The sequence below is a fragment of the Ambystoma mexicanum genome, chromosome 5q, assembly GCF_040938575.1.
Source record: "Ambystoma mexicanum isolate Mex_15411 chromosome 5q, UKY_AmexF1_1, whole genome shotgun sequence".
In the NCBI taxonomy this organism is placed as follows: Eukaryota; Metazoa; Chordata; class Amphibia; order Caudata; family Ambystomatidae; genus Ambystoma; species Ambystoma mexicanum.
Window position 1 is genome coordinate 1,053,528,976 of NC_090933.1, and position 15,340 is coordinate 1,053,544,315.

The 15,340-nt window shown below is 48.6% G+C and overlaps 1 protein-coding gene across 2 annotated transcripts in view; it reads right to left on the reverse strand.

The window, feature by feature from the left end:
* TAF2 (TATA-box binding protein associated factor 2) overlaps window positions 1–15,340 on the reverse strand; it is a 2,148,555-nt gene that overhangs the window by 1,986,572 nt on the left and 146,643 nt on the right. For both annotated transcript variants that reach the window (XM_069621552.1, XM_069621551.1), the window contains exon 5: window positions 9,477–9,618. In XM_069621552.1, coding sequence (XP_069477653.1) covers window positions 9,477–9,618 — 142 coding nt within the window. The remainder of the gene's footprint in view (window positions 1–9,476; window positions 9,619–15,340) is intronic.

Here is a 15,340-nt window from a genome sequence, read left to right on the forward strand (position 1 = left end):
GACCTCTAAGCGGAAGCCTCAGGCACTAAACCTTTGTTAACTGCAGGAGACAACAGCGTGGTGCTTATTCAAGAATGCACTGCATGGAAGCGTCCTGGATTTGTTTTTAGAACACTAGCAGTTACGTATCCGCCTCGTGCACCAGGATAAGTATCTGGGACAGGAGTGAGAAGCGGTATGCCTGAGCATGAGGTACTGAGCTGGGCAACTGTTGGGAGTAGGGGAGGGGGATGTTTGAAGGGGAGTTAGGTGGGAGTTGGCCTATAGGTCCACACAAGGTATGCAGAAAGTGCGCATTGGACTGCCAGGGCACGTCAGGGCTCTTAAATGTGATGGGGGACATTACCTCTGTAGTGCCAAGGACGAGATAGCTTGTCCTTTTTGGCACCGCAGGGATTGCTCAAAACTGTAATCCAACCCCTGGGGTATGTGAGGGGGAGTTCCCCCTTCACTGCCAGGGGGCTGGATTACCTTCAGTTTCACATCGGCGTGCATAATGCACGCCGGCGTGAAAGTAATTTAATCCCGGCAGCCATTTCGGGCTGCCGCGGTGAAGAGAGAAGGGGAGTGCCCTTCTCCCTCTGCCTCCATCTCCGGCTGCATTTCAAGGCGGAGATCGAGGCAAGTGTCGTTGGAAAGGCGGAGATTCTCCCCTTTCCAACAACACCATTTGTGTAAGCATTGCTGCTCATGGATCGGGCACAGAGCACTCGATCTGTGGGCAGCAATGCCACTAGACACCAGGGATGTCTTTTCACTACGGGGGCATGGGGGGCTGCTTACTAGGTAAGCGGTCCCGACCCCCCCGCCCCTCCAAGCCCCAAAGCATGGGGGCACATGTATGAAGACCCCTGGGGGCAGATGGATGACTATCTGCGATTAGAAAAAAAAATAGAAAGCAATGGGAAGGGGGGGAGGGAGTTTGGGACCACTAGTCACCAGGGATTCCACCAGGGAAGTGGAAAGGGGGGCAGATTTCTCACCCCAGGGAGGAGTACATGAGGCGGCCCCCATCCGATGGGGGGGGGGTCACCAGGAAAGTGTGGGCTGGCCCCTCAAACGATGGAAGTAAATAAACAAAAATGTCATGGCTGGTGGGGCAGTGCCCCCCCCCCCCCAACTGGGATTTTTTTATGGGAAGGGGTTGTCCCCCCTAGCCAAAATGGGGTCATGTCATGCAGCCCTTCCTGGGGGCAGTTATCTGCTCTTAGGAAGGGGCATGTAACCCCATGGAGGGCTGCATGAGAACCCCCCTCTTATCTACCCCCAGGGAGGGCTAAATTAGATGCCCCCCCTACATTTGGTGTGGGGGGAGAGGGTCATCCCCCATTACATTACAAAATTCCCTGGTGGTTTAGGGTGCCCCACAGCCCCACGTAAAGTCCAGCCTGCCATTTTCAATGTTTTTCTTTGTTTACCAAATTTGCCTTGGCGCAGAGGGGCACATTGGTGTGCCAATCGGGCCCCAGGGTACCCAAACCCTACTTCCCCACCCATTGGGGGCCTGTCCGACGTTTTGGGGTGGGCTTCTCCCTCCACCCCAAATGGAGTGTGGGGGGCACCTCATGCAGCCCACTCTGGGGGCAGATATCTGCCCGTAGGAAGGGGCAAATGGGTTTTAACTTGGGGGGGGTGAGGTTCAGTAGACCAGCAGGGATAGCTTGCAAGGAGGGGGGTGGGGCATGCTTGTAAAGTATTGATTTGTTTTTGCTGGTGTGACCGTAGGGAACAAATGTTTTTTGTTTTGTTCACAGCTTTTTCTACGCGAGCAGCTGCAACGTTATGTGTACTGTTTTTTATTATTCTATGGTTAGGACCCACTGTTAGTGGGGTGGGTGAGAATGGGGCTGGATTGTTGATGGTGTGGGTGGGATAGGGCCGTCTGGCCAGATATTTTGGTGGGCTGGGACACAATTGCAGGGGCAGGCCACAAATTGCCCCTCATGCCAGCAGAACATTGGTGTTTCCCTGGCAGTGGATGCCTCCCATGTGGGTTGTCCGTTGGCAAGCCCAGGCTGCAGCTCTGGCTGTGATACATTACAGGTGTCACCTCTGGGGAGGAATGGGGATCCTGCCGGGAATCCCTGGAGCTGCCGCTGTGCTTGGGCGACGGTACACCCACATGGTGCATGGATGTCCAAGGCCGGGGACATCACCTCCAACCGTCCTGGAGTTGCGGCTGGGCTGCATTACAGCTTTTCCCTTCAGGGAGGTATTGGCACACTGCCGGGACTCCCTGGTGGGGAGAAGCTGTAATGCAGGCCAGCCAGAGCTCCAGCAAAATCAGCGGTAATATCCCTGGCCTTGGGCACCCTTCTCCCATGTGGGTCTTTGGCGGGGCTTGTGGGTAATACATTCTGGGGAGATTTGCATAAGTCAGACATATTTGGATTCCTACGGTCTTCTACTTTTCAGAAATGCATGGGGATCCCGGTTTTCCTTGCTGGTTTCGACACTCTATGCCCAAATCTGTAGGTTGCCCAGACAAACAAAATGTGCTGTGCCAAAAGGCTTGGGGTTACCAGTGGGTTACCCTTTTCCTTTTGCGCCCCGGTAGGTGCACCCACACCATACAGATATGGGCCTCAGGTGTCCAAGCCACCAACGGAAACGGGGAACCCCATGCATTTCCGAAAAGAGGACATCCGTGGGAATCAGCAGAGGTCTGACTTGCGCAAATCGGCAATTTCCACACATTTCACTCAGCTCACCCACTGAAAACACGCCACCAACAACACATGGCTTACCATACTGCGTTCCCACAGGTGTCCCGATGCAAACGGTACCTCGAATGTGTGGGTGCACCTACCGGGGCACAAAGGGCAAAGCCGAAAACACAGATAACCCCAACTCTTTTCGCACAGCAGGATTTTGACTCCTGTGCACACCATACAGATTTGGGCCTAGGGTGTCCAACCCACCAAGGAAAACTCGGAACACCATGCATTTCTGAAAAAGATGACACCAGTGGGAATGCACAGAGGTCCGACTTGTGCGAAGTGGCCCAGAATTTATTAACCACAATCCCCAACAAAGTGTGATATTTGGTGGGGAAAAAAACACAATGTTCACTTTATCGGGGGTTCTGGTTAATAAATTCTGGCCCGCTTCGCACAAGCCAGACCCTGTGTATTCCCACGGGTATCCTCTTTTCAGAAATGCATGGGGATCCCTGTTTTCCTTGGTGGCTTGGACACCCTAGGCGTATATATCTGTATGGTGTGCCCATCTGGAAAAATCATGAAATTCAGCTGTCAGAAAAGACTTAGGGTTAGGGGTGTTTTAGGCTTTCCCCTTGGCGCCTAGGTAGGTGCACTCATACATGTGAGGTCCCGTTTTCATCGGGACACCTGTGGGAACGCTGTAAGGTATGACATTTGTTGTGTTTGTGTGGTTTTCATAACGATTCAACCCATTTGCTGGTGCCCTTTGTCACACAACCCTTTCATTTCCCAAATGTGCCCTACATTAAGTCGCTGCTTTAGGCACCATACACTTTTGTAACCTGCACAAGTCACCTACCCTTGAAAATGTATGCTTGCCATTCCTCACCACATTCGTTTTCCTGATTTACACATGCTAATTACGTCTATTCAGGCCGTAAGCATAAAACTCCTGTGTACCAAGGCTCAGTGTTTGGCTTGTGGTATTGCTTGTTTTGTGAAACACTACAAAAAATGTGTGCTTTCTTAACTGCAAGATTCGGGGGAATGTAGCGGAGCATTGTTTTACTCAAAATTCATAGAAGCTATTACCGTACCAAGCCAACCATATCCACCACATAACTTTCTTTTTGGTAATTTTCCCGCTTTTTTCCCCCCAAATTATGGCATTTTCCTCTACCTAACTGTTGCCCGACCTGCGCAAGTCACCCCTTCCTAAACTTGGAATTATGTCTACTTTTCAGAAATGTATGCCTTTCTGTCCTCCAATTCGGCTTTCCTACCCTTTTCTTCCATTCCATCCACGCATGTCCAATTGGCAAAAATGGACAAAATCGCCTACCTCTCACAAAACGGTTGATAACCACATCAAAATATTTTTTTTTTCGTTTCCACTCAACCTGTTCCTGAAAGCTAGGAAATTGGGGCATTCAGCACAGCAAACCATTTGTACCTAGCTCTTACAAGGAAAAAACCACAGGCTTCTTTGTACATCATTTTATTGCCTTTTATTGAAAAACACACACAACATTTTCGCCCTTTTTGGTTATTTTCTGACCCCCCCTACAGCAACCTAGGATTCCTGGGTGGCATTACGACAGCCTACATGCGGGAAAAAGGAGCCACATTTGGCCGAGATATCTCATGTAACAAAAGTTACAAGGCATTGCATGGCGACATACCGAAATCACCAAAAAAGGCCTTGCCACGGGGGGGAAACCCATGGCACTTAAAGGGTTAAAATAGCATCCGGGAATGTTAGGGGCCTAAACAGCTATAATAAACGTAACAGAATTACATATTTGAGACGCAAAAGAATTGACATAGCTCTCCTTCAGGAAACGCATCTTACAAGGGAGAAACAAAGCGCCCAAGCCAAGAAATAGAGATGCATAACGCTGGGATCGCCATATTCCGCGTATGCGACAGGGGTACTGATATGGGTAGCACCGAATGTGCCATTGCGGGTGCTCAAGACTTTTCAGGACAAAGACAGCAGGATAATAATGCAAGGACGCGTAGAACAGAGGGAATTTTGTACTATCAACACATGTGCGCTGAACTAGGATACGACAGTGTATGTTCGCATGTTATACTCACAAATGAGCCCACACAGACACAGTACATTAATTTGGGGTGGAGACTTTAACTGCACGCTTAACCCAGCGTTCGTTAGATCCGATGAGAAGTCTATACACCCAGACCCTTCAGCCAAGGCCCTGAATACACTGTTGCAAGCATTTAAATTGTCAGACATATGGAGGACCTTGCATCCGTAGTCCAGAGGATATTCACATTTCCCTGTCCCCATTGATCTATACACTAGGCGGATTACGTCTTGATAGGGGAGGAAACCTTGGGTGAATTTAAAACAGCGTATTATAAAGCACAAGTATTATCAGATCATGCCCCTCTGGTGGTTATATGGCATATTACCCCCCCCGCCAGGGCATGCATCCCGACATGGAGACTTAGAAACGTTCCAAGAAAGAACGCCTAAGAGAGGACGTGAAGGACTACTTCACACACAACACAAAAGTGTAGAATCGGCAGATACACTATGGGAAACCTTCAAAGTAGTGATTAGAGGGACAGCAATAGCTAAAGCAAAGGGGATACAGGTCACGATAGAAAGGGACCTACATAAAGCAGAGACTAAATTAGAAGCCATGGAGTGCTCGGGGGACATGTCCAAAGCAAAGGCTCATTGATTGATATTTTATTTCTATCGCGCTCGTACACAAGTGTTTCAGAGCACGACAAGGCAAGGGAGGGGAACAGGGGAGAACAAAACAGCGATCTCACTAGGCCCAGTGACATTGAGAACACGCAAGTGCATGGGAGAGGGGGAGGGGAAAAGCGCATGGAAGGAGGAAGAAGTGGAAAGTGCGAAGGAGAGGAGAAACAGATAAATAACAATAAATAAATATTAAAAGGCAACAAAAATAAAGGTAATGCAGCCAGCAATTTGCAAGTGCTAGGTTTAAGGCAGCAGACAGGGTAGGTCTGATAAGTGCAGGAAGAAAAGGGGGGGGGGGCTATATGGGTACAGATACAGACCCCAGTGCAAGGGGTGGCCCGGAGGCACTGTGGGAGGGTGGCAGGGTGAGCAGGTACCTGGGCCCGAAGGACAGAGGGTGGCCAGGTGCACAGTGCCAAGAGAGAACAAATCAGCAGGGGAGAGGGGGAGAGAAGGCAGAAGAAAAGAGGAAGGTCTTGAGGTGCTTCCGGAACCGGAGATGGTTCTCCTCAAGTTTTAGAGTGACAGGGAGGCTGTTCCAGAGGGAGGCCCCAGCCGAAGACAGAGATCTACCCCCAGCTTGTTTCTTTGAAAAACGACTGACCCTGAGGGAGTTGGAGGTAGAGGAGCGAAGAGCTCGAGAGGGGAGGTATTTGCAGAGGGATAGCTGAAGGTATTTTGGAGCCAGGCCCCAGAGAGCCTTGTTGACAATGCAGAGGGTTTTGAATTTAATCCTTGCATCCACTGGGAGCCAGTGGAGAGATTTCAGAGCTGGAGAGATACGATCCCAGTGCTTGAGGCCAAGGACAAGTCTTGCAGTCCTGTTCTGGATTAGTTGCAGAGGGCGGAGAGTAGAGGCAGGTAGATTTAGAAAGAGGCTGTTACAATAGTCCAAGCTAGAGAGAACCAGAGCTTGGGATACCATGAGCTTCTGGGGGAAGGAGAGGAAAGGCAGGAGGCCATTAGAGCGCTGCGATAGATTGGGCATGTTGAACTATAGGAAATACACAGAAAGACAGCAAGCTGAAGGGGAGAAACCAGGACGCTTACTCGCCTGGCTATATAAAAGCAAATACATGCGGAATATGATACGGGCAATAGTGGCGGGATGGGGAGGCGTGTGAGAACAGGAAGGTATAAACAAATCTTTTATGCCCATGTGGCTGGCAGGCTTACAAAGAACAGCTGAGACAGTGTGTTTATCTATGAAGTTGCCATCAGTTGTGAATTCACTTTAAAATGCCAAAATCCTCCTAAACGTAGCTATAGTTCAAGGCTCTCCTTTACAGTTTAAAATGATCAAAAGAGTGCCTTAAAAAACACAAATCTATATAAAAAGGTTTTATAAAATTATGTCAGCTATATATTTAAAAACCAAACCCACTCCTGCGTCATCAATGCATCACCACAACAAAACCCTAACATTCGCAGTCTCTCTCTTCACAACCCACCTTGCCCTGCAACAAGCAGCAGCACACCCCCTCACACATCACACATTTTTATATACATTTTATATTCACTTTATATCAAACTGATACAAATGATATCCTTTTTCATTTCAAACTACAAAAACACTTTATATCAAGAAATATACATTTGATATAAAATCTCATCTTTGATTTACATTTTATATTTCATTTATTCTAAATTGATATAAAAAAAATCATATCAAAAGGAAGGCGGGACTAAGGCCGGAAGCAGGGGGCGTTCCCCCCAGTCATGAATGTAACATTGTTAGGGAGAATTCTCTTATAAGGCTAATTTCCCAAACCTAGTGAGTCCCCCAGCAACTTTGCTGGATTTTTGGGGTTTGTTTTTTTCTCCTGCTACGAGTGAGACTCTTTTACTCCCACTCTTAGGCATGATTTGAGGTATGTCTTTGACTTGTTATGGGCTATGGGGTTTCTTTTTACTCCATAGGGTATCATCTGTTTTTTGTATGTGTGGTACACAGCTACCTCAGTGCAGTACAACAGGGTTGTCACAGTGACCCCCCAAACATAGACTCCATACCCTGGGACTGACTACTGTCTCCCAGGGCATGTAAAGTCACCATTGGCTTTACTAGTCCAAAATGGTCAACAGAACCAGTACAAACCATCATATTGTGGAAGTACTGGTAAGGGGTAATTTGATTGCCCCTGGGTCTGTTTTCGAGGGGGCACTGTCCCGTCCCCCCTCGCCGAGTTTCTGGCTGGTGGCAGTGGTATATTCTCTATGGGATTTTCCCATTGATTTTAAACGCACCAGTTTTTGGTGCAATGTTAAAGATACCGCTGGTTTATTTATTTAATATTAAATCACTGGTTGGGTCTTTTTGCCAGAACTCAATTCTAAAAGGGCGTTTGTGTGCGTCTCTGTAACTCTGACCAATGTCGAGCCCTTTGTTCCACTATTTTGGCGGGCTTCTCCACAGAAGCCCTCCAAATGGTGCCACTCTGGGTTCCACAGGAAGGGTGGATGGGGGAATTGGCACCCTGGACTGCGTTGCCTTAGCAACCCAAGTCGCACTGTACTCCGATTGGCCTAGTGGTGAGCTGCCCGGCTCACTAATTAGCATGTGTGATTGACAGCTACGCTGATGAATGGGAGTTTTTCTGCATAAAAGCAGGGCCTTTGGGACTAGAACTTCATAAGTCGCAACAGGACCCAAGAATCCGAAGAGGGAAGAAGCTGAGCCATCTGCAACGACGACACCACCGGTGAAGCCCTGCTGCAACTACCTCACCACTTTCCCGACGACAAGAGAAGATATTCTGCTGGACGAGTCTTCTTCCTCTGAGCTGGTGGGATCAACCAGTTCGCCCTTTTCGTCTTCCAAAGACGTCTCTTGGTCGAATCGCCCGTGCCAAGCACCCCGGCAGCCGGATAGCCAAGCTTCACCACTTTGACCGCGCATAAAAGGAACGCACCTTTTATTGACAAACTCCACGGCTGGTTTCATCCCTGTGCAGTGCAACGACTCCACGTTCCCTCCTCGACAAGATCTTCTTTTCCCCTGGTCAGAACCACGAACTTCAACCCCTGCCAGGAACAACTGCCCCCGCTGGAGCTTTCTTTCTCTTTAAGGTACTGTGTCCTGCCTGGCCTCCCTTTCTACAGTTTGCTAAAGGTGACCCTTAAATCCTTGGCTTTTAAACTGGGTTGGCTCCAGGCCTTCTAACTATATCTTTTGAATCACCCCAACCTCTTTTGAACACACTGCAAAGACTTTCAGTGCACTTTAAACCGTGTGATCCTGGGCACATTTCGCTTTGCTCCATTTAAAGTGGACCTGGCCTATGAACTTTGACTCTACAGTATAACCTGCCTTTCTCCCCTTGCTCTGAACTCTTAAAAGTGTTGGGAACTGTTTTATTCTTAGGCTCTGCCTTTTTCTCTCCCTTTAACTACATTATCAGAGTGCCATCTTGGTTAAGCGCTCACATCTGTTCTAACAAATAGTAGTGTTTTAACCCTGACTTGTCTGATAACTATTAAGGGAGGTGTGTATACTTTACCTGACTGTGTTTTAACTTGCTTTTGATTGAGAGTGCTAGTATATGCCATAAAGTGTGTTTCAAATAAATAATTATATACTTTTTATACAAAGCTCTGGTCAGTGTTTGTTTGCTCTACTGTGTTTTGGCCCCATTGTGTATACTCTGCATACTGCCCTACTCTTCTTGAGAGAAGTCTGACTGCTCAGCCACAGCTACCAGATAAATATGGGTGGTGCAGACTGCTACCAATTGGGTTTACTGCTTACTCCTGTAGTCTTAATCTGTTTGCAGTGTTCCCCAAGGGAACTGCACAGGATTCTGCCTAACAAACATTGCAAAAAAAGGGGGCTCATATATACTACTTATGCCAAAATACATATTTTTCTCTATAAGATTCCAGTGTCACTGCTTGCAATATCTTGAAATTGAACAAAAACATGCTTTTAAAAGAAGAAGCTTTAGGTTAAAAAAAAAAGTGGTAGGTTGTAGGTTTCAAGTAGAACACATCAAAGTTAGCAATCTATTTTCTAATTTCTAATCTGTAAAAATGATGGCAGAACATTGAAACAATATAAAAATAGCTATGCTTACCTTGTTGAATTCTGATACCCATACGAAAACACATGAGCACCACGTTCAGCCATGCTTCCTTCCACATTGGGCACAACAAAATGGAGTCCACCTTTAGGCTGGTCCAAAGAAAACTCTATGTACACCTTCAGTACCTTCATCTCTGAAACAACCAAGTAAACCAAGTGTAAATGTTCTGCATATTTTACTAACATGCAAGTCAACGTGCATAACAATCAGCCACCTAGATGCAACCCCCAAAAATAATTGCAAACTGCACCAAACATATTTCCTTCCTGGGAAACCACACTCCTGTTTAGAAACAGGTTGATCTCTTTTTAACTAAATACTCAGTAGGACAAAGAGTCACCCTACAGTAAACAAGAATGCATTCTATAGCAGGGGTGGACTGGCCTATAGGGAACTCTGGAGATTTCCCGGTGGGCCTCTGCACCCTGGGCCTCTTTTCTGTGGTATTTCCAAATTTTCTCATAGGAAAAGCATTGGGGTTGCTGAAAAGGTGTCATACAGGGCCACTTTGAACTTTATTTCCAGGGCCTCTTTTGGTCCCCAGTGATTATTTCCAGGGCCTCTTTTAGTTCCCAGTCCATCCCTGTTCTATAGCCATGAGGAGGATATAACGATCTTCTTTGCTGATCTGAAGCCCTTCTGCTAACTCATGCCTGGCGATCAACAGGAAGGATGCAGTGGATGTGTAGTTCTGCTCACAAATTCTTACTAAATGATCCAAGATTCCGGAGGCTCTTATCAATAACGATGATCAGAATAATAATACAAATAATGATGTTGCTAAAGGCGACTGAAAACTTTAGCAGTAATGAACATGCGCGAGGCAATGGTAATGAAGGCAGGCCATAAAAGGTAAAAACATTCACAGTTGAGAAATAAATAGAGGTATTAACTTTTACTGAATTCCTGGGTCTCGTGTACTTTTACAATAGTAAGCCAGTATATTAAAAAGGGTGATTCAAGATCAAACGGACCCATGAGATTGTGAGCATCCACAACCGTTAATGGGGAGGGGAGGGCTTAGTAAAACGTGCCCTAGTGTCAACATAGAGCAAAAGTGGAAACTAATGTCACACGTGCGGCTGTTAGATCTTCTATAGTTTCTTGAAATCAAATCTTTGCGTTTGATAAGGCACCCTGACATGGGCTTTAAAATAGGAGCTGGTACGGGGTTCACTAAATATGAAAAAGTACTATTATGGTTCACTAAATATGAAAAAATACTATTATCAACTCCACTGAAAGGCTTATAGCCACATTATGGGGTTTGCCGGACTGCACACGTCTTGACCAATGGTCTGCTGAAATGACGAGATGTATGGCTCCGGAGAGGCGGATATAGAACTATAGAGGTTGTCCTCAGACGTTCCAGAAAGTGTTGGGCAAATGGGAAATTGGACTAACCTGGGCTGCCCTCCCCCAACTAATGGGCCTGTTCAAACAAGGGCGGAGAAAATATGCCCAACCAACCGCCATTACTTTTGTGTTTGAAGGCATAAAGACAGTATAGGAGCCGGGCATATGCTATGCCTAGGGCTAACCAGCGAGATCAAGGGCACAAACAATGTACCTTGGTAAGGCCCGCCCCTATTTGGACTGACCTATCTATGCTCAGCTACCATTTCAACTGATGTACCATGTATGTTGTGAACTGTATTGTGTTAAAAACCAAGCAATGGTATATGTGTGTCGATTATATTTGTTTATCAAAATCAATACAAATTGTTATATTAAAAAAAAAGATAGGAGCTGGTATCCACGGACATGAAAAAACACTTTTGAGGCATCAAAGGTCAGATCTCCTGGATCATGGAATTACAGGAAAAATTACGTAGCAGCATGTCATTTGTGCAGAAAATGTGGCGTATACTATATAAATGGAGCATTGCCCAAGTTGTTCCAACATTAGGAAATATGTCTTGCATTCAAATTAGGAAGTTCTATTAGCTGAGGATAAGAATCAGAAAACATTACTCTCCTTACGACTACTGAACTAGTCCATACTCCCGTTTCCTCCATGATTTTGGGACATTCCATCCTTGGGGGTCAGGAACAGAGCGTTTCATTTTTCAATACAAAAACGCATGCATCTTGGATTTGTATACAAAGCTGTGGGCATGCGTGGCCACAACGCGTCTCCCCAAGCTTACTTCTCCATCTGCCTAAGTCGTTGCTTGACTGATGGATACGTTATTTAGAGGGGAAGGCGAGAGAGCGTATGGCTGTAAAGTACTCTGTTATGTATCTGTTTTGTTGTATACCTCTAAAGAGCTCTGTTACTTCTCGAAGCCAGGTCTACACTCAAAATAAATACCATAATAATAATAAAAAGGGGACTACAAAACTAACAGTACAGTAGTCACTGCAGTGAGTAACTTTCTCTTACTCGTACATCCAGTCTCCTTGCCTTCAATGTTTTGGAGATTAGCAAGCACCTACAATAAAAGGGATGATGGGACATATTACTTAACTAAACATTTTCTCAACTGAGCATCCGCCCTGGAACTAGGATACAGACAGTAGTGTTTGTAAATCAGCAATGGTTTGGTCCAAGTTTCCGCTTTTGCAATAACCCAGGGAACATGCCTGCAGTAAAGCCACAGATGTTGCCTTGGCTCACACTGTATTGACATGCAAACCTTTAGGAGGGTATGAGTCCCTGAACCGAGTACATTTTCACTTTACAAGAAAACATCTTGCGATTGAAGCCTTAGAGGCCTGGCAATCCCTTGCTGGGGCGTCCAATAGTGGCAACACGTTTGAGGACCTACATAACTTGATCCTATCAAGATAAACATGCGCTCTCGGGACATCCACACAATTAAGCCACTGCCTGGGTCAAAAGGAGGATTGGCAAAGAAAATCAGGAGGGAAATTTCCCGTTTTAAATAGAACGGCAAAATAACTTTGGGAACAAAGGAAGATGGAATCTGAAGAACCACCTTATCTCTGTAGATTACCATGCACAGCTCATCTACCAAAAGGGCGTGAAGTTTGTCAAACATCTGAGCCAAGAAAATGATCAAAAGAAAGGGCAGATTGAGGCCACCAGGGGGCGCAGGCGTGATGGCTGCCTGATCGTTCGGCTCCCCTAAGGCCCCGAGGGATTTGTGGAGTAAACCGCAATAAAAGGAACGTTATCCTCCTACAAAGGCTGAATCCAGGTGGGGGAACTGCTGGGGACTCCGGCGACACCTTCCCGAGCCTTGGAGGTGCCCGGGCCCCCGAGATATTTGATTCGGAGCGTTCCCGCTCCCCCTCCCTCCTCCAGGCCCGCACTGCGTACGAGGTGAAGCTCTGTGGCCGGGCCCCTCCTTTCTGCAGACGGGCGCAGCGCCGCGATCAACCTGCGGAATCTACACCCCGCGCCTCTGCCATCATCATCAAAAGCCCGTGGGAGCCCCTCGGAGATCGGGGCCCTCGTCCACGGAGACGCCCACGACGTGCCCGCCGCGGCGGTTTTGGAGGTCAGTACGCCCCGGGCTCTCACTGCCGGATCCCAGCTTGCCACACGCATGTTTATTTATCTCGGCCCGGGCCGTCGCGGGAGCACGCCCGGGCCCCTTCCTCTTGTCTCCCCCCCTGCGGTGGGGAACATCATTGCAACAAGTACCATAAGGACTCCCCCCAGCTGCTGCTGCGACACGGCTCACAGAGGCCTACACCTAACAGGCCCGGCCCGATGCGGGAGCGCGCCTGGGCCCCTCTGCAAAGCGCCTGGCCCCTCGTGGGGTTCACCACCCCCAACCATGCAGGTCAGCCTGGAATAGGGCCCCCCCCCAGCAATAGTGCACACACCATACCTCCGCAGAGCCACTCCTTACCCCGCGGGCCCTACTCCCTATTTGGGGGCCTATTACTTGCCATCCACAGCAGAACCCGTCAGCCTCCAGTGGGTGCTAAAGGGACGACGACCACCCCGGCAACCTCTAAATGCACCCACCGGCCCCACGCTGAAGCAATCTTGAGTAGTGGCTGTCGGAAGGGGTTGGGGCCCAGCCCGCCCGTCCTAACCACCACCCTCCCCACCGCCGTGCAGGAGAGCCATAGCCAGTGGAGTGCCACTGCACGCAGAATAACAGATAGAAGGTCCCCTGTGGTCCCATATAAGTAAACACCCGAGGCGCCTGACCACCCGGCGACCACAGACGCAGACCCTCCGTAAAGGGCCACAGGAAGTGGGGTGCGCCAAGGGACCTGGGACTGACCCCCAAGAGACGTAAGGGGACCCCACAGAGCTAATCTAACTCTTAGAATCCGCCCACCTCGCGACTCGTCATTGGAGTTGGGACAGAACCGGGGGGATTGGGCCCCGAGCTCCTGGGGGAGACCACGAGGAACATTGAGAAACCACAAAGATCTAGAGGTGGAGACACCCCATGAGTTGGAAAGAAACCCTGGCAAGATACCAATTCACTCCCCGAAAACCAGAGATGGAGAACAACTCCCCACCCACGCCAACCCCTGACATGAACACCATGCAGAACAATATCCAGACAAACCTAGACAAAATCAGGGGAATGAGAACGGACATGGGAGCCAAGCTGGCCGACCTCACCGCCAAGGTCTCCACGTTGGAGGACAGAATGGAGGGGGTAGAGAATAACCAGGCGTCCACCGACTTCCTGGAAGCTCAGATGGAAGCAAGGTTTAAGGAGATGCAGCGGCGTGAGGGGGAGCTCCGTCTCAAAGTTGACAATATGGAAAATCGAGAACGGAGATGTAACCTGCGATTCTTCGGCCTGACGGAGGTGGAGGGGGAGACCCAGACTGGCCTGGAGGGCAAAGTCCAGGCGATCATTAGGATTGTCTTGGGAACTGACTCCGGAGAAACCATCCTGATTGATAGGGTTCATCGAGCTGGTGGAGGCGGTAGGGGCCCACGCTCCGTGCTTGCTAAGTTCCACTATTAGAGATAAAGCAAAAATACTTGAAAGAGCTAGAACCTTAAGAGATATACAATACGTTAATTCCAGGGTGGCAATCTACCAGGACCTATCTCCCTTCACGCTACAAATGAGGAAAAAATGCGGTCCAATCACTAGATGGCTGCAGGAGAAGGGGGTCCGGTACCGCTGGGGACACCCATTCTACCTATCCTTTGAATGGCAAGGGGAGAACTTTCAGCTCGTTACAGAAGAGGACACCCAAAGAGGCATCAACGAACTGGTCGGGGCCCACCCATGGTCCTCGAGAGAGCACGGCGGATCTGACAGAGACCCGAGCCGTGCCCCACGGGGCCCTGACCTCAGCCAGGGGAAACACTAAGTGAAGGGCACCCGGAAATTCCCAAAAACCAGGCATCCCTCGGCGGGTCGCAGAGGTCCCGCATGATTACAGGGTAGAAGAGGAAAGAAAAGGAATGCAATGACGATCTGTTGTGGTTCATTCGCTCACTCGCCCCTCGTGGCCTCCGGCGAATTGAGGAAAACTATTCGTTCCACTTTGTTGATGCTAGGGCCTGCGCGATGGATCCGAGTGATCAAGAGGGAAGGGGAGAAAGTTAAGAAATGTGATGTTATTCTTTTGTATTGCATTTGCCCGCGGGGCCCTCGTGGGCCCCTCCATGTTGGGCGGCACTGTATGTTGTATTAGGATGTTGCCACGGTTGGCGAGGCTAATGCCGAAATTGATGGTTGAAGGTTTCGGGTCCCACCTGTCTGAAACACGGAGTGGTGCTGTTCTCTGTTGTCGGAAGGTGGCCAAGTGGGCCTCTGAGACCATGGAGAACCCCCCCCATCCCCCGATTCACACTGGAAGCTAGTTCACGGTTGGTCCCGGGCCCTATGAGACATAAAACATGCAGTGGGAATAAAGAGGGCTGGTCTTGTAGAGGGATTGGACGCCAACTAAAC